This window comes from Gadus macrocephalus, chromosome 13 (assembly GCF_031168955.1).
Source record: "Gadus macrocephalus chromosome 13, ASM3116895v1".
NCBI lineage: Eukaryota > Metazoa > Chordata > Actinopteri > Gadiformes > Gadidae > Gadus > Gadus macrocephalus.
The window spans coordinates 1084379-1103630 of NC_082394.1; the positions used below are offsets into that span (position 1 = coordinate 1084379).

At 49.9% G+C, this 19252-nt stretch overlaps 1 protein-coding gene across 1 annotated transcript in view; it reads left to right on the top strand.

The window, feature by feature from the left end:
* The window catches only part of LOC132470908 (immunoglobulin superfamily member 21-like), a gene marked incomplete at its 3' end in the record, with an annotated part of 152660 nt that overhangs the window by 104557 nt on the left and 28851 nt on the right, over window positions 1–19252 (top strand). Inside the window, exons 3-4 of the mRNA XM_060069837.1 lie at window positions 2456–2577; window positions 12449–12567. Coding sequence (XP_059925820.1) covers window positions 2456–2577; window positions 12449–12567 — 241 coding nt within the window. The remainder of the gene's footprint in view (window positions 1–2455; window positions 2578–12448; window positions 12568–19252) is intronic.

Below are 19252 nucleotides of genomic sequence, written 5' to 3' on the forward strand. Positions count from 1 at the left end.
CTTAATTTGATGTATGTGCAAAAACGCTGTCAGAACCACGAGTTCCTCTTGACTCTTGATGGGATCTGTCCGTTAACAGAAGTGCAGTGATGACGCTGGGTGGCCGGTCGGCCGGGGGGACGGCCTCCATTTCAAACACGGCTTTGCTTTTAGTAGTTTAACCTTTCTTCTTGCCGGCCGTCCCTGTGTAGTTCAGAGCGACGCCATATCTCTGCGGTGCGTCCATGCCCATCAAATCGACATTTAAAGAGCACCAGATGGCCCGTAATGATCCCAGGTCCGTCTGAAGGCTGCCAGAGACCTTCCTAGGTGAGGTGTACAGTGAATGTGTGGAGCTGGACTCCATGTCTTCCGTTCCATCGCCAATGGCCGTCCTATGAGGAGTCCTCAACATGGCAGCACGATGGGTTGGAAATGCCAAGATATTAAAATATATAATCTATAAAAAAAATTCTCTTTATTGTTCTTCAGGCTTTATGTTCATGTTCGTGTTCTTCCCCAGTTCAGCAAACAATCCCCATAGAAAATAGCATATATTACACTCCAATACGTTTCCTCCTCTACAGCTATTTTCTTAAGCCAACAACTAGCTGCTTAATTAGCATGCTCTCTAAATCGCATAACATCGCCTGCTTGTTTATGTTTCCACATAAAATGTTCGCTTAACAGCTTGAAATCTGAGCGAATTCCGTCACCCTTACCTTTTTTATTTACCGTTGTTAATAACGGTACAGTTAATAACAGAGCAGCTAGTGCTGATCCCGCCCAGGGGCGTTCGTTGCCCCCCCCCCCCCCACTCACTCTGAGGTTGTTTTCAGCGCTCTCAGCTCCCAGCACACAGAAGCACTTAGCAAAGAGCCTGGAGCTACCGGCCTCCCGGGGGGCCGCGGTTACACCGGTGAGCCCCACCCCACCGTAGGCCAGGGGGGGGGGGGCCGCGGTTACACCGGTGAGCCCCACCCCACCGTAGGCCAGGGGGGGGGGGGGCACCGCGGTTACACCGGTGAGCCCCACCCCACCGTAGGCCAGGGGGGGGGGGCCGCGGTTACACCGGTGAGCCCCACCCCACTGTAGGCCAGGGGGGGGGGGGGGCGCGGTTACACCGGTGAGCCCCACCCCACCGTAGGCCAGGGGGGGGGGGCCGCGGTTACACCGGTGAGCCCCACCCCACCGTAGGCCAGGGGGGGTTGGGTTTTCCTTTTGTGAAAAGCTGCATCTTCATTGTCGAAAAAAGGCGAAGAAGAAGAAGAAGAAGAAGAAGGTTGTTTCCTCTGACCAGCCGACAATTCCCTCCTTCAAAGCGGGCGTTATCGCGCCCATTAGAGCCCTGTCAGCCTTCCCTCCACGTCTTTTAGGCTTTGGAGCAAAGGCGATATCACAGCCATTCACATGCTAAGTGACTTCCTTTCTGCGCTGAACGGCACGGTACTCGTTCTCCATTTACCCTGCTCACGTGAAGAGAGAGGAGAAACCAAGGCGAAAAACAGGGAGTGGTGCTTTGAATGTCCCCCCCCACCCCCCCCCCCCCCCCCCCCCAACCCCTTTCCTTCGCTAGCCCAGTGCCGACACAAGCCATTACCTCTGCAGGAAGCCAACGGTCGTGCACGTACATGCACACATGTACGCACACGCACACACACACACACACACACACACACACACACACACACCACGCACATGTACGCACACACACACACACACCACACACACACACACACACACACACACACACACACACACACACACACACACACACACACACACACACACACACACACACACGGTACACCGTTCGGCGCCAGTCTTCATTAGGTCTTAACTGCAAACGTATACCTGAGCCGCCTAAGTGACGCCTCGGGATCCATCATCTGTGATATTCAGCCCTCCCCGTACAGAACCACCTCCACCGCCCCCACCATCAGCACCATCAGCACCACCCCCACCCCCACCATCAGCACCACCACCACCACCCCCACATCAGCACCATCAGCACCACCCCCACCATCAGCACCACCCCACCACCACCACCCCCACCATCAGCACCACCCCCACCACCACCACCCCCACCATCAGCACCACCCCCACCTCCACCACCACCACCACCACCATCAGCACCATCAGCACCACCCCCACCCCCACCATCAGCACCACCACCACACCTCCACCGCCCCCACCATCAGCACACCACCACCACCACCACCATCAGCACCACCCCCACCACCAGCACCACCATCAGCACCACCACCACCACCCCCACCATCAGCACCACCACCACCCCCACCATCAGCACCACCCCCACCACCACCTCCACCACCACCACCACCACCACCCACCACCACCCCACCTCCACCACCACCACCACCACCACCCCCACCATCAGCTGTGCCATCCATCATTAGAGAAACGGTTTTATTAACGGTCGTTCTCCTTTCCTCCACCCCCCCCCCCCCTCCAGGTTACTGATGGGGGCACCATCAAGCAGAAGATCTTCACCTACGACGCCATGTTCAACACCAACTACTCCCACATGGAGGACTACAGGCGCCGGGAGGACCTGGTGTACCAGTCCACCGTCAGGTAGGCCCCCCCCGACGAGGACCCCCCCCTCGTTTAGCTCCTTCATTAGCGAGGCCACCCTCCCGCGTCGCGTTGAGTTATCACCGTCATGATCCCCCAGTCCGTAGGTCAAGCACCACAGATCAGACCTCTGCACGCTGCCCACCACCGCCACCTCCACCACCTCCACCTTCCACCACCTCCACCTCCCACCACCTCCACCTCCACCACCTCCACCTCCCACCACCTCCACCTTCCACCACCTCCCACCACCTCCACCTTCCACCACCTCCACCTTCCACCACCTCCACCTCCCACCACCTCCACCTTCCACCACCTCCACCTTCCACCAACACCACCTCCCACCACCTCCACCTTCCACCACCTCCACCTTCCACCACCTCCACCTTCCACCACCTCCCACCACCTCCACCTCCCACCACCTCCACCTCCCACCACCTCCACCTCCCACCACCTCCACCTTCCACCAACACCACCTTCCACCACCTCCACCCTTCTCCAACTCCACCTTCCACCACCTCCACCTTCCACCAACTCCACCTTCCACCACCTCCACCTTCCACCACCTCCACCAACTCCACCTTCCACCAACACCACCTTCCACCACCTCCACCTTCCACCAACTCCACCTCCACCAACTCCACCTTCCACCAACTCCACCTTCCACCACCTCCACCCTTCTCCAACTCCACCTTCCACCACCTCCACCTTCCACCACCTCCACCTTCCACCAACTCCACCTCCACCAACTCCACCTTCCACCACCTCCACCTTCCACCAACTCCACCTTCCACCACCTCCACCCTTCTCCAACTCCACCTTCCACCAACTCCACCTTCCACCAACTCCACCTTCCACCACCTCCACCCTTCTCCAACTCCACCTTCCACCACCTCCACCTTCAACCAACTCCACCTTCCACCACCTCCACCTTCCACCACCTCCACCTTCCACCAACTCCACCTTCCACCAACTCCACCTTCCACCAACACCACCTTCCACCACCGCCACCTTCCACCACCTCCACCTTCCACCAACTCCACCTTCCACCACCTCCACCTTCCACCACCTCCACCTTCCACCAACACCACCTTCCACCAAATCCACCTTCCACCAACTCCACCTTCCACCACCTCCACTCTCCACCCCGCCATCTGCCGTGGGTTCGACCCGGAGGGGTGGAGGATCTGTTGGGTGTGGGCCTTGTTAGCGGTGGTGAGTGACAGAGTGCTAATAGGCAGGGCACGCCCCTCAGACCTCACTGTTTACCTACCCAGCCAAACATCTGGGCCAGGTGTGCCCCCCCCCCGTCTCTCTCTCTCTCTCCACCCTAACACCGTCAGCCTCCATGCACTCTGAAGTCCCTGTGGACTCAGTGTAGAGAGAGAGAGAGAGAGAGAGAGAGAGAGAGAGAGAGAGAGAGAGAGAGAGAGAGAGAGAGAGGGTAACAAAATTGGGAGGTTTATTGAGGGAATGAAAAAGAGACATGAACGAGAAGAGGGGGGAGATTGAGAGGGAGAGAGACAGCCAGAACGAATGAGAGGGGGGGGGGGGAGGGGGGATGAGAGGGAGAGAGACAGCCAGAACGAATGAGAGGGGGGGGGAGGGGGGATGAGAGGGAGAGAGACAGCCAGAACGAATGAGAGGGGGGGGGGGGGGGGGGGATGAGAGGGAGAGAGACAGCCAGAACGAGGGAGAGAGCGGAAACGCTAGGTTTACAATAATTGAGGGAGAGAAACGAGGGCAGCAGGAAGCATGAGACGAGAGAGAGACGGAGATGGGGGAGAGGGGGGAGGTAGGCTGCAGGTAGATTCCATGTTTGTGGCGTCCCAGGGACCCCCCCCCCACCCCCCCGGTCTCCAAACAGCTCACCTAGCAGCTGTTTCTGTCCGATTAGCTTGCAGTTCCTCGCTCCCCACTGACTCCTCCCCTGACGCTGCCGCTATACCCGCCCCTTCTGCGTTTAGCAGCGCACAACACGTGCACACAAGGTGGCCTCACACCTACGACTTCACTTAAGAAAATGGAATGCATACCACTTTGCCTCCTTTGTAAATCATTCCCCTTTCATCTTCTTACTCCGTCTGCACCCCCCCCCCTCCCTTTGATTCCCCTCTTCCTCTCCCTTCCAAACCCTGGCTGCCACCATTTTTCCTTTGACCAACCTCTTCCCCGCGCTCTCTCTCTCTCCCTCCGTCTCCTATACATGTCTCTCTCTCTCCCTCCGTCTCCTATACATGTCTCTCTCTCTCCCTCCGTCTCCTATACATGTCTCTCTCTCTCCCTCCGTCTCCTATACATGTCTCTCTCTCTCCCTCCGTCTCCTATACATGTCTCTCTCTCTCCCTCCGTCTCCTATACATGTCTCTCTCTCTCCCTCCGTCTCCTATACATGTCTCTCTCTCTCTCTCCGTCTCCTATACATGTCTCTCCCTCTCTCTCTCCCCCTCTCTCTCTCTCTCCCTCTCTCTCTCTCTCTCTCTCCCTCTCTCCCTCTCTCTCTCTCCCTCGCTCTCTCTCTCTCTCTCTCTCTCTCTCTCTCTCTCTCTCTCTCCCTCTCTCTGTCTCTCTCTCTCTCTCTCTCTCTCTCTCTCTCTCTCTCTCTCTCTCTCTCTCTCTCCCTCTCTCCCTCTCTCTCTCCCCCTCTCTCTCTCTCTCTCTCTCTCTCTCTCTCTCTCTCTCTCTCCATACATATGTCTCCTTCTCTCTTTCCCGTTCTTGTCCTGTGTTGCTGTGCTCGCCCGGTTGTGGGAGATTTGTCCAGACGTTTCCACCATCCCTGTGGGAGAGTTGCTCTGAATGCCCACGCTACACGCACACGGGCCAGGGGAAACAAACAAGAGAGATGTGAGGTTCCCACGCGTAGAATGCACACACAGACACACAAACACTCACAGGCACACACGTGAACGCACACATGCTCAAAGTGAATTAGGCACACAAATGCGCTCAAAGAAAAACACTTATCACATCGACCCGGTTCACGCCCACACACGACAAAGCATTGCACAAAAACACATGCACACACATACACACACACACACACACACACACACGCATACACACACACACACACACACACACACACACACACACACACACACACACACACACACACACACACACACACACACACACACACACACACACATGTACAAGCGTATACGTGCTTTATCACACAGATACACACACACACAAACACGACACATTGAAGCAGACCAGCGAGGCGGGTCGCGTCATGGAGCCGTCAGGCTCCCTGCCGTGGGACAAACCTCGGGATGCCCGCTGCTATGACGAGGGTCGAGGGCTGGCTCCTCCTCCTCCTCCTCCTCCTCCCCCTGATAGCCCCGCCCAGAGCCTCCATCATCATGCTAATGGCTATGCTATGCTAATGGCTATGCTACCATATTGAGTCCCGGCAAAACCAGGCACTCAAGCTCTGAGGGGCCTGAACTGCTCTGGCAATAAGGAAATAAGTTACCACCGCACAGGTCGTCCATCGTGTCTTGTCGTCTAAAGTGCCCCCGTGACTCGTCTATACCCCAGAAGGGGGGCGGGGGGCTGAAAGATGTATTTCACCACCGTTAATATTTAATGGAACCCAATGTTAGGGGTAAAGCCGTTTTCAATACGGCCCGCCACAATCTGATCGACACAGCGTGCTATTAAGCAGGCCGGATGGAAGGGGAACGCGTTGCCTCGTAATTACTCAATCAGGACCCCCTTTGTCCCAGGCGGATTAATTATTCCCTTTTATTAACTGCTAAATATTTTAAATGGAGGGAATTTCATGAAGTGCCGCTCTACCTCACGCAACTTTCTCTCGTTCCATTCATATTTTTTATGCTAAAGAGAAACTGCTGCAACCGATGCAGCAAATGCAAATTAGTTATTTCAAAGTAAGAGTGGGTGGTGGAACTCCATGTAACGGAGCTGAAATAGATCGACCTGTAAAAGAACCCTGAAATAAGTTTATTATCGGTCATTTGCATTAGCTGGCAGTGTTTGTAAAAAACGATATACCATGTTGATTCAGGATTATTACGATCAGGATTTCAGTTGATACCTTATAACGATGCATCCGAGCTTTGCATTATATTCCCATCGGCCTCATCCTCTTCCCTGTTTTCTCTGTGTGAATAAACTCCTCAAACACAGTATTTATCCAGGTCTGCACACAAAAGCACCCCCTCCTTGTGTTGAGGTCCACAGAAACAGTCCGCCTCAGCACTCCTAATCTAAGCAGCCAGCCTAGAGAACAACAGCCATCCCTCCATAAACACGCTGAGGTGCTTACCAGCATTAGCCGCATTATTCGGTCCCGCACTCGTTCTGCCAGGATTTATACGTTATTCCACGTCTGTGGTCTCTCACACCATCTGATGTTGCCTTTCCTCTGAGCTCGTAAAGATCTGGCTGTTCCTCCCGTCGGCGGAGCCCCAACGCTCCTCACATCTGAGGCCACGGAGTGGAGATCGAAGGCAAAGCACCGCCTCAGACAAACACAGAGCCAGTTGTTTTCGCCTTGGGGGCTAATGGATTAGTTGTGAGTGCTGAAATCTGGGTGTTACTACATGTGTGTGTGTGTGTGTGTGTGTGTGTGTGTTGTGTGTGTGTGTGAACGGGGTGGGGGGCACTGTGTGTGCTAGCTCTTCCCCACCACTCCTCTGCATACCTTCTCCCATCGACCCAAAGAGGAAAGTAGCTGCTCTGGAGGTAGAAAGTTGGAGGCTTCTGGGGCTGGGGGACGAGGGGGGGATTTCCTCAGCTAGAAGCCCCACCTGGGAGGGTCGATCCCTGGCTGTCGTGTGCTGCTCGGCCCCTTCTCCCCCGGGGGGGGGGGGCGCGTCGCCCATCGATCCGTCACTCGCAGCTCGGTTTACAGGGGCACGTTTTGTTGTCGCTTTGGAGACAGGGAAAAGGAAGAATTCCCAGACGAGGCATCCCGTTTTTTAACGCTCACCAGAACATGAGGCAATGGAACCCCTGACCAAGGCAGTGTTACGCCCTGCTCTATCAGTGGACAGAGACAGAACTAGAAAGATTGAGTGTGTTGTGGAAAAGCCCGTATCAGAGTTGGATTTTTCTTTAGAGTAGTAAAAAGATGATGATGCAGGTTGTTTCTCTGCAGAGATGTGTTGTGTTGGTACAAACTGCACCCACCTGATACAAATGTTTGTCTTCATTATTGTGGCTGCGGCTGGCAGGGATTCAGTCCAAGCCAGCCCTTTTTCCACAAAAGGACACAGCAGTTCAGAGGGGGCCTTGGTAAGCAATGCCAAGTTTCGCAAAATACAAACTACAAGCCCCACAAAGTTCTCCTGTGATGTTTCACAAAGTAATACATCTCTTATGTACATCAAAGTGCCTCTGCTCTGTGACGAACTGGAACTGTGGGAGCAGAAGTACCAGCGCCTGCTGCAGGGTCCTGCATTAATGTGTCCTTACGGACCACGGAGGGCCGGGTAGCAGCCGGCCAGAGGAAGGGGGCTAGCCTCTCCAACAGCCCGGTACGGTGCCTTCAGACCCCCCATCGGCCTCCTGGGGGCCGCTGCTACCGATGCTGCTGAAGGAAGGGTCGTTGGCGTGGAATGGATCCTAACAGTAGACGCAATGACCGAGAGGACTCAAAAGGTTATTTAAATGTTCGCAAAAGTTCTGCAAAATGGTTTTGGTCAAACCATGAGAGGGACGTTGTATTAGGGAAAGATAAAAGGGGAAATTATGCCAGCCTTGTTCTTTTAAGAGTTTAAAGGAAATCACATGCAAATCTCTCTGAATTGTCCTTAAAGGAAGGAACTTTAATGTGACATAATCCTATTCACAATCACTGCGTTTGCTTCACGGCTTCTGCCAATACGTGATATTAATAAAAGACTTCTCTGTAGGATGTTTCTCCTATTGAGCGATTATCATTTGATCACGGCGGTTAACATTATCTTACCCATTTGCGGTAAACGGGGCAAAGTGTTTGCATTTGAGCTGTAATTGCCAGCACTATTTAGCAGGGCTGAAACAGCCCCCCATGTCCTCTAAAAGCTCCAATCTCCCTCTCCTCGCCGGACGCCACTCCCAGCGGACCGCAACCTCTGCAACACACAGAATCAGAGATTAGAAGCTGCTGCCAAATGAGTTCCTCCAATCTTAATATTTAACAGACATCTCCTAAAATAACCTTTCCCTCAGCTCCTCTCTCTGACACATACGGCTGGCCGCCGTACAAGCTGCAGATTTAGAGACAGTTCAGCCGCTGAAACGGCTCCAGATTGTCATTTGGGACACACACACACACACACACACACACACACACACACACACACACACGCACGCGCACGCACGCGCACGCGCACGCACGCGCGCGCGCGCGCGATCGTCGTGTCTTGTTTCTTTCGCTCTCTCATAGCCTTGTAAAGGCGTCGCTGCTATATTGTGTTAAAACAAAGCAGCTAGCTATGTCAGCATTTGCTACAGTGTAACCGGAATATGCGCACGCACAAAAACACACACACACACACACTCCAAGAACACAGACACACACACACACACACATACATGCATACTAACACACAATAAGACACACGCACATGTGCGCACACACTGGCATCCGCACACCTATCAGAAGATTCTGCGCGGCAGCGAGCCCGGCGTGGATCCCAGGAGGAGTGTGGGGCTGAGGCAGGCCTCTCTTAATGCCTGGAGGCATTCATTCTCCCCTATATACACTTTATTTCCTTAATTAACTTTTGTTTATCCAGGGAGGATTTTGCTGAGCACACAGAGGATATTTTAACACTGTCGTTTTTCTTTTTCTCCTTCTAAAAAAATCCCAACTTGGATTTAAAGGCGTGGCGCCGCCAAAAGCCCTCAGTATTTATCTCCTCTGTGAGCCTGTAAGAGCTAGTGAGCCGGGAGGAGATAGCATAGCGGGCGCTCTCAATGACGGCTTGGCAGTAGGCTGACAGGGCAGGAGAATCGCCCAAAACGAACAACCAGCTAACTAATCTTTTTGATCGTAATGCATTGTGAGGGCACTGCCTGCACCCGGAACACATCGATTACGAAGGATATGTGCTTCAGAGTTGACCCTCGGAGTGAACGGAAACACAGACATAGGACAAAGATTGGAGATAAAGAATACACCGGGTAATCGAAACAGACGATGTGGGATTTGCTTTTTTTGCCCAAGGTTTTTATATTATTATTCTATCTTGGGTCACTCCCCTGGTCAGTGTTCCTCCTGCCTGGTTACTTGGATCATTTCCAAACTAGTGCTCTGTCTCCACACACACACACACACACACACACGCACACGCACACGCACACACACACACACACACACACACACACACACACACACACACCGGGGAGTGGAGAGGAGAAAGTTTGTGCTTGGCATTGCAGAGTTGAATCCTCTCCAAGTAATGTATTTTGCTGTATAAGACAACAGTAACACGCACACACGCCTTCTCCCTCCCGGACACACACTAGCCGTACTCGTTAGAGCCAGGCCGGCCACTACCCTTCGCCGCCAGCAGGGGTCCCCGTCTGAAAGACAGCCGGGCAGAGAGGACAATGGTCACGCTCTGGAGGCGTGAATCACGGGTGCTGAACGCTGCTGCCGGAGTCACACTTTGATTATCGCTGTGGACACATTAGCAGGTCACTGAATGCAGATGGCTCTCTCCTCTTCATCTCCATCGATCAAAATGAAAGCGTGTGTGTGTATATATATAGTTGCACTGTGGTTGTGCGCTGGCTGCGGTTCCATTTGCCCCTGGCTGTGGAGGTCTATTGAAGAGCAGCTTGTTGTGAAGCTGACTCCGGGTGGTGCAGTGATGACTGTGGCTGGCCACCTTTTGTACGGCGGGGGCGAATCCAAAGGTATCAGAGCTTATGTTCCACCACGGGGCCGGAGCTGTGCGCCCCATCTGTTGTGTTCGGGCCAAAGGGGATGTTCTTTATTGAAATGTTTTACCCCGTCCTAATCATTTGGATTAGGGTGGTGCTTATGATTTGTGACTATTGTCCAAACGAAAGCTTCAAGTTGAGCCGAGTGGACAGCACTGGTGTGTCCGTTGTCCGTTGTCCATTGGGTTTTGTTTGCAAAGGATGTCCCTGTATGCGTTTTGGTGACATATTATGCAAGAGGCTTTTTGAGGAAATATTTGTGTTGTTTGACAGGAATTATATTGAAATTGTACACAGTAAGCAAACAAACGGATCCAGAGGTGTGTTCACACCAACAGTGCACCAATGTTCCCCCCAAAGCATCAGCAGATGCGCGTGCTTGGCCTGGATAGCACCTACGTCACATGATCCCACCCTGAGACCAATCAGCATGAGACAGGGTGCGCTCGGTGGAGTGTGTGATGAAACCAAAGGAAACCTAAAAGGCGTGTTAACACGTCTCATGTCTACAAGGCAGAGATGTGAATCAACAAGGACTCCTTCTGCACACCTCCCACGGTAACGAGTTAGCTCGGCTCTGTAATGCTGTTTTACTAAATGCTGCGGACCGATCAGGGATTAGAATGTCAATATTACACGACGACTACCGAAGCAGGTATGGCAGTGTGAGGTAGGAAAGACACCTCGCTGATTACTGGTACAGATACACTGAGGACATTGGGAAACAAACCCATAACCTTTCACCAAGGAAACCATAGGACACCCCTACTGCATCTCATCTGTGATCAAAGCAACCCTTTACCTCCTCCCTTACCCAGCAGACATTTGACCTGCATGCCTTTCTGCCACTGATGTTCAAGTCTCAGATCGGAGTACCGTTCCAGGGCACTGCAGAAAATGATCTGACCCACGCACATCCACAGTGCGGTTTACAATCGGGACGCCAACACACATCCACAGTGCGATTTACACATCGTACACCCACACACATCCACATGCGCTTCACATACCGCACACCCACACACATCCACAGTGCGTGTTACATATGACACACCCACAGACATACACAGTGCACTTTACACACCGCATACCAACATACATCCAACCACACATCCACAGTGTGGTTTACACACTTCACACCCACACACATCCATAGTGTGGTTTACACACGTCACACCCACACACATCCACAGTGCGCTTTACACAGTGCTCACCCACACACATCCACATGGTGGTTTACACACATCACACCCACACACATCCACAGTGTGGTTTACACACGTCACACCCACACACATCCAGTGTGGTTTACACACGTCACACCCACACACATCCACAGTGTGGTTTACACACGTCACACCCACACACATCCACAGTGTGGTTTACACACGTCACACCCACACACATCCACAGTGTGGTTTACACACGTCACACACACACACATCCACAGTGTGGTTTACACACGTCACACCCACACACATCCACAGTGTGGTTTACACACGTCACACACACACACATCCACAGTGTGGTTTACACACGTCACACGCACACACATCCACAGTGCGCTTTACACACGCACACACATCCACACATCCACAGGCTTCTCACAGCGCCCGCCTCGCTTTGTAAATGGAGACCTTAAGCAGGGCTCAGCTCGAGCTGCCAGGAGACGTCAGTCAACGCCCAACGCGCTGTCAGGCGGCAGACCCGAGCTGCTGAACCCTCAGCCCTGCTGCAGGAAACAGGAAACTTAAACAGATGCTAATTCATGCCAGGCCGTTTCTCGTTTAGGATGTCCTGAAGAAGAGCGAGTAATGATGTTGCTGCCTGGTGCAGTGCTCACATTTTATATCAGCGTCCCGTTCTAATTGTATTCACATACTGTCGATGCATGCAGCTGTGGATTCCACTGAACTGTTGACTACTGTCTGAGCTAACCGCCATCTTGTTTTGTGTTCCCCAGACTCCCAGAGGTGCGGATCTCCGACAACGGTCCGTATGAATGCCACGTGGGCATCTACGACCGCGCCACCAGGGAGAAGGTGGTGCTGGCATCTGGGAATGTTTTGCTTACTGTAATGTGTGAGTACCTTTGTCACCTTCATTCCCATTCTCTGGTAATAGCGCTATGCTAGCCGCTATGGTGCAAACATAACATTGTGTAATCAGTTGACATTGCTACGCTAACCCACCTTATTCAGCGCTACGCTAACCCACCTTAATCAGCGCTACGCTAACCCACCTTATTCAGCGCTACGCTAACCCACCTTAATCAGCGCTACGCTAACCCACCTTATGTAGCGCTACGCTAACCCACCTTAATCAGCGCTACGCTAACCCACCTTATGTAGCGCTACGCTAATCCCCCTTATGTAGCGCCACGCTTACCCACCTTATGTAGCGCTACGCTAACCCACCTTATGTAGCGCTACGCTAACCCACCTTATGTAGCGCTACACTAACCCACCTTATGTAGCGCTACGCTAACCCACCTTATGTAGCGCCACGCTAACCAACCTTATGTAGCGCTACGCTAACCAACCTTATGTAGCGCTACGCTAACCCACCTTATGTATCGCTACACTAACCTACCTTATGTAGCGCTACGCTAACCCACCTTATGTATCGCTACACTAACCTACCTTATGTAGCGCTACGCTAAAACCACCTTATGTAGCGCTAGGCTAACTCACCTTATGTAGCGTTACGCTTACCCACCTTGCTCACGTAATCGCCAAACTACACAGCGCTACGCTAGGCGATAGCCATAACGTCTCATGATACAGTAGTTGCCCAATGCTTGCCTGTTGCTTTGCCAACCCATGGTTTCTACATTCAACCCATGCTACAATACACAGCACTGTGGTATAAATGATAAAATGGACTGCATTTATATAGCGCTTTTATCCAAAGCGCCTTACAATATTGCCAAACATTCAGACATTCATGCACACATTCACACACTAACGGCGGTGTCAGCCACGCAAGGCGACAGCCAGCTCGTGGGGAGCAGTCAGGGGGAGGTGTCTTGCTCAGGGACACCTCAGCACTGCGCGAGGAGCAGCCGGGGATCGAACTAAGATCCTTGCAGTTACCAGCCAACCTGCTCTACCTTCTGAGCTACTGCCGTAGCATTAAGCTAGCCCGCTGTGAGCAGATCAAACCAATCCCAGAGTGTGCATCGCTTGACCCGCCTGTGCTGCCTCCGAGGGACGTCTGGTGATGAGCTTCTATCTTCTCAGCCGCCCTTTTCCCCGAGCAGTTCCTCTATCCCCACACGTCTTAAGCGATGGTGGGCTCCCGCAGATGGTTGCGGATGCTGTATTTGTGTTTTGCTCTGTTCTCTCTGCCCCACTCATGTCAGTGGAACGTAATGCACTTCTGCTCGCTGGCTGGTACTGCAATACCACTTTGTGTTCGCTAGACCTTGGCCGAGGCTTTACCCCGACTACGATGTGTGCATGAGCTCAGTGGGAGACGGACCAGGTGTATCTGTCAGAGCATTGTCCCTCACACACAAGCGGCTGTGTCGACACATTTAGTACCGACAAATGGATCCCACCCAAACCCCAGAAGCTAGTGGTGCGCTCAACCTGAAAGACAACCCATAGATGGGCATCAGTTCAATGATGTCAACAGGAGGCCTTTGTACAATGCCAAACAGGTACGGTCGCTGGTTAGTAACAAATTCACTGTTTTGCCTGTCTAAAACCAAGGGGGTATTTTCCCCCTACGTCAAGGAGCCGGCTTTCTTGGTTCGTTGGAGCAGGCGGGACTACACACGGAGACCTCTTTCGAATAATTCACATACTCTGAATGTTTTTTCATTTTATTATTCAAGCTACCCGCATGCAAGAATTAGACATCTGAGTGTAGGCTATAAAGGGAATTCATTATTTACATGTGCAAAAAGGCCAACATATTCTTTATTTTGCTGACCACTTGTTTTTGATCCCGATGAACGCCCGCCCCTGGAACCGCGATGCCGTCTAACCGCATTCACAGGAAAATGGAACACCCAATATGGTTAGGGTTCGAGAGTGGATATTGGGGTGCGAAATCGAGACAGTATATTACCTCAGTCAGTGTAAATGCACGGACCATGCCGGGAAAATGATTCAAATAAGACATTAAAACGCATATTTGGCGTTCAAAAAACGCTCAGTTAGTGGTCGTCGCTCTCCTTCCTGTCCATCTTTGTCTATCCGTCTCGCCGTAGTGGTTTCCATTAACCCATGTCACTCAACCCGTACCTCAGCGCATTGCCTTCAACAACAAAAGAGATGGCCTTGACAGCACTGGCCTTTTAAAGTGGTAGTGAACCAAAACCTGAGCATTGAACATAGCAATCTATGTTGTGTTTTACACTGTTAATATCAGACTGTTAGCGAGAGAAAACAGAAGTCAAATCCTACGATCCATTCCACTCCGATTGCGGTGCCGTATAGTATTCGCTTCGACGTCACGACGAAGTGACCAATGGCTGTGGATGTGTGTGGAATGCATGTGAGGATGTGTGTGGATGTGTGTTGGAGTGTGTGTTGACGTGTGTGGATGTGTGTAGAATGTGTTTGAGGATGTGTGTGGGAGTGTGTGTTGATGTGTGCGGGTGTGTGTATCTGTGTGTAGATGTGTGTGGATGTGTGTGGATCTCCATCTGGGCAGTGGTTAATGTTGAACTGTTGAACTCTATTACTGCTGAACTTTACTGCTATCTCACTGCTGTATTCATAGTTCCACTTTAACACAATACATATTATATTAGCAGATTATTAAACAGATATCTTTTGGCTAGATGGCCCTTTCACGCCCCTCGTTCAATCTCTACCCTTCTTGGTGTAAGTAGGTCTATGTATTTCCCTGCCGTGCTAAATTGTAATTGCTTGACAATGTTGGCACATTAAAGACTGTAATTGTGATAAAGGGCAGTGTAAGTAGACTTGAATACATTATAACGACTCTTGTTTATTGTTTGCTGAGCTACCGTAATATTTGACTTTCTAACCAGAGACTGTTTAGTGCCCTGAATGGTTCCTTCTATACTGCAATTATTGGTGTTAGCCCTGGTGGCTGACAGCTCCTTAGCGCGCTGACATTTTAGCAGCGGTACCCCGCAGCACCTCTGTGAGCCTCGATGGCTAATTATATCTAGCCAGAATATCAGAGGGAAGCCGATTACATTATTAATCCATTAGCCATCTCTCCATGCATATAAAAACCACCAATTGCTTCAAACCTCTACCGTTTTTCTTTGTTTTGTATTTTTGCGCCATACGTGGTTGTCATCATGAAACGATGCGTTTTTAGTGGAACGGCGCTCTCACCACTCGTTCCCCTGCCGTTATATGACATAATGACTTGATTATTTACAAACGACTCATTACAGTCCATTACAGCGAGGCTGCGTCTGACGCAGAGCTGTCCACGGGGACCGCGTTCTCCCATTTAGGGCTGGTGCCTTGTCCTTTCGCTGGCATTGTTTGAGTGTTTTCGTGGATATTGCGCTGTCGGAGCGGCAGCCGGGAGTCTGCGCGGCCCTGACTCCGCCCCCGCGCCGGAGCCAGCGCCACACGCGCGCCGGGGCCGCTAGCGTGGGGGCGGAGTCTGCGCGGCCCTGACTCCGCCCCCGCGCCGGAGCCAGCGCCACACGCGCGCCGGGGCCGCTAGCGTGGGGGCTAATCGCCGTCTAAGCTGAAACAGAATTATTCATAACCTATTAGTGTGCCTAGTTCTGGGAAGAGAGGGAAATGGGAGAGCAGGAGCAGATAGAAAAGAGAAATTAGAGAACAAAAGTTAATTAATAGGAGTCGGGTACACGGAGAATATTTAAATTTTTTAAAGGGCTTCATAAATAAGAATTATCATTTTAATGAATCCTCTGCCATAGAAGTCAATCTTTCCCTTTTCTGAAGGCCGGGCTCTGAACTTTTCACACCTAAGCGGCTGTCCCTCGCTCTGAGAAAGTTTGAAACGTCTTTGCTTTCATCTTTAAGTTGGCCTGCATAAGTATATGTTGATTTGATTAACCCCAGAGGCACATTGAACATTTGTGCTGGTTTTTTTCCCTCCATTTTTCCTTTAATTCTGATGTGATGAATTCCATTAGATTGACTATATGGCTTCACTGGTCGTATCCATAACCTAGACAATCAAAGGGAATTAACATATCTGTGATGTGTGCAGACAAAGACCTCATGTTGAACGAGAACTCAATCGCATTACCTTGTGGCTCACGTAGGAATACCTTAAAATAACTTCCTTTGGTACTGTTCGGCTTTTGATCTGCACCTATTTAATATGCTAAAACAACATTAAGAAACCTTGAACAAATAACAAAAGTGTTTACACAATCTTTCTCCCTTTTAATTAATATTTTACATAGCAGCTATTTTGGTCCCTTTCCTTGGTATGTTGAGTCAGTGAGTTTCTGTAATGTTGAAGTTGACTTTCTCTCCGCCACCACCTTTTCTGTTCCAAGTGACATTCTCATCATATTAGCATATTTGCAAGTGAACAGCAAACTCTGCCACCTCCCACGTACACCAGCAGGCACCATTATATGGTGATGAAGAGCACTTTGATGATGACTGTGATTGCGACTTCCGAAGAGTCGTTTTCAAGGATGTTGGACAATAGGTAGTTTGCAGAGGACGTCAGACCCTTGGAAAGATCATTAGCTGGAGGACAGGAGGTTTTCACTGGATATGCACTAGATAATATACACTGGATATACCCTAGATAAGATACACTGGATATACACTAGATAATATACACTGGATATACACTAGATAAGATACACTGGATATACACTAGATAAGATACACTGGATATGCACTAGATAATATACACTGGATATACCCTAGATAAGATACACTGGATATACACTAGATAATATACACTGGATATACCCTAGAATGCCTAAATAATATACACTGCATATACCCTAGATAATATACACTGGATATACACTAGATAAGATACACTGGATATACACTAGATAAGATACACTGGATATACACTAGATAATATACACTAGATAAAATACACTGGATATACACTAGATAATATACACTGGATAAGATACACTGGATATACACTAGATAATATACACTAGATAAAATACACTGGATATACACTAGATAATATACACTGGATATACACTAGATAAGATACACTGGATATACACTAGATAATATACACTGGATATACACTAGATAATATACACTGGATCTACACTAGATAAGATACACTGGATATACACTAGATAAGATACACTGGATATACACTAGATAATATACACTGGATATACACTAGATAATATACACCGGATATACACTAGATAATATACACTAGATAATATACACTGTACTACATTCTATGATACCCGCCTCAAAGGAGATGCTTACGCTTGTAGGGCTCATGCAACGCATTCATTTCAGTGCATTGGAATGAATTTGTTCAGCATATGCAAGTAAGATTTCCCTCGTGCAAACTCGAATGTACATTTAGGATCACATGGGCGCGGAATGCAATTTATGAGTGAAAATAAAATACATCGCATTACCGGCTTTCACACACATTGCAAGATAGATTGGTCGACTGACCCGGAATATTGCCGCCATTATCCAACCTCACACATTCCAATATAGGTCGGGTTGTGTTGGTGATAAATCTGTGTCACCCAAATCCTGCGTTGGCAACCGGGGGCACGGCGACAAGCCAATAGTCAGAAGGTTGGTTCAGTCACCGGACGAATCACAGTGCTTCACGAGCATCAGACAGTTCTGGTATCTCTCACCAGCAAACTGTTTAGATCAGGGGTCGGCAACCCTAGGCATGCGTGCCACCAATGGCACGGGGCACCATAATCATTGGTACATATTTTTTTGCAGTTAATTCTGTTTTTGGGCATTTCCTCCCTGTGCAAATATGTTTAAATTAGTTACAGAAAGCAGTGTTCTGAAATGGGATCAATTAATAGTTTTTAAACCTATGTTGTGAGTAATAGAGAAGAATAATTTTCAAAAAAATATTTTGTTGCAAGTGGCCTGTATGCATCGCCTTCACATGGTTTTGCAAAGATGTACATGTCTTAAAGATATTGATGTGGATGGTTTCAACATTCTCATATATTCTCGTTTTTTACATCTCTCACAGTGCAAATATGTTTTTGAATGAGTTTCTGAAAATTGTGTTTTAAGATGGGAAACATGTAATTACAATTTGTAAGCCCATGTTGCAAATATAACAACCAAAAAAACATTTAAAATGTTGATGCATGACTGTGGACTAAATGTAAATAGTACCATTCCAGGTCTTCTGGAAATGTTTTTGGTCGCTGTGTCATAATTCAGCTTCATTTTTTATATATTTTTGCTTAAGGCACACTCATTAACGAGAAAATGTCAAACTGGTAATGCATGTTGAAAAGGTTGCTGACCCCTGGTTTAGATGAACAGTATTTCTTCTTCTCTGTTTCACTCATCGCACCCAGGCTGAAGCTCACGTGGGTGTCAGGGGTGTCATGTGACCGTGAACAGCCTATTAAAAAGCAGCCGTTCAGGCTGGAAGGATCCAAGCCTCGACCGTACCTATTCTCTGTATGTATATTCGCCATCATTTTTAAAGGTTGAAAGTAATGAACCTTTTTTTTGGGATGATGGATACAAATTGCAAAGACTTATTGAATTAATATAAATGGCACGATAGTAATGACTTTACAGTATCTGTAAGAACGCAAACAATTATAATGCAGTCGACGGCACAA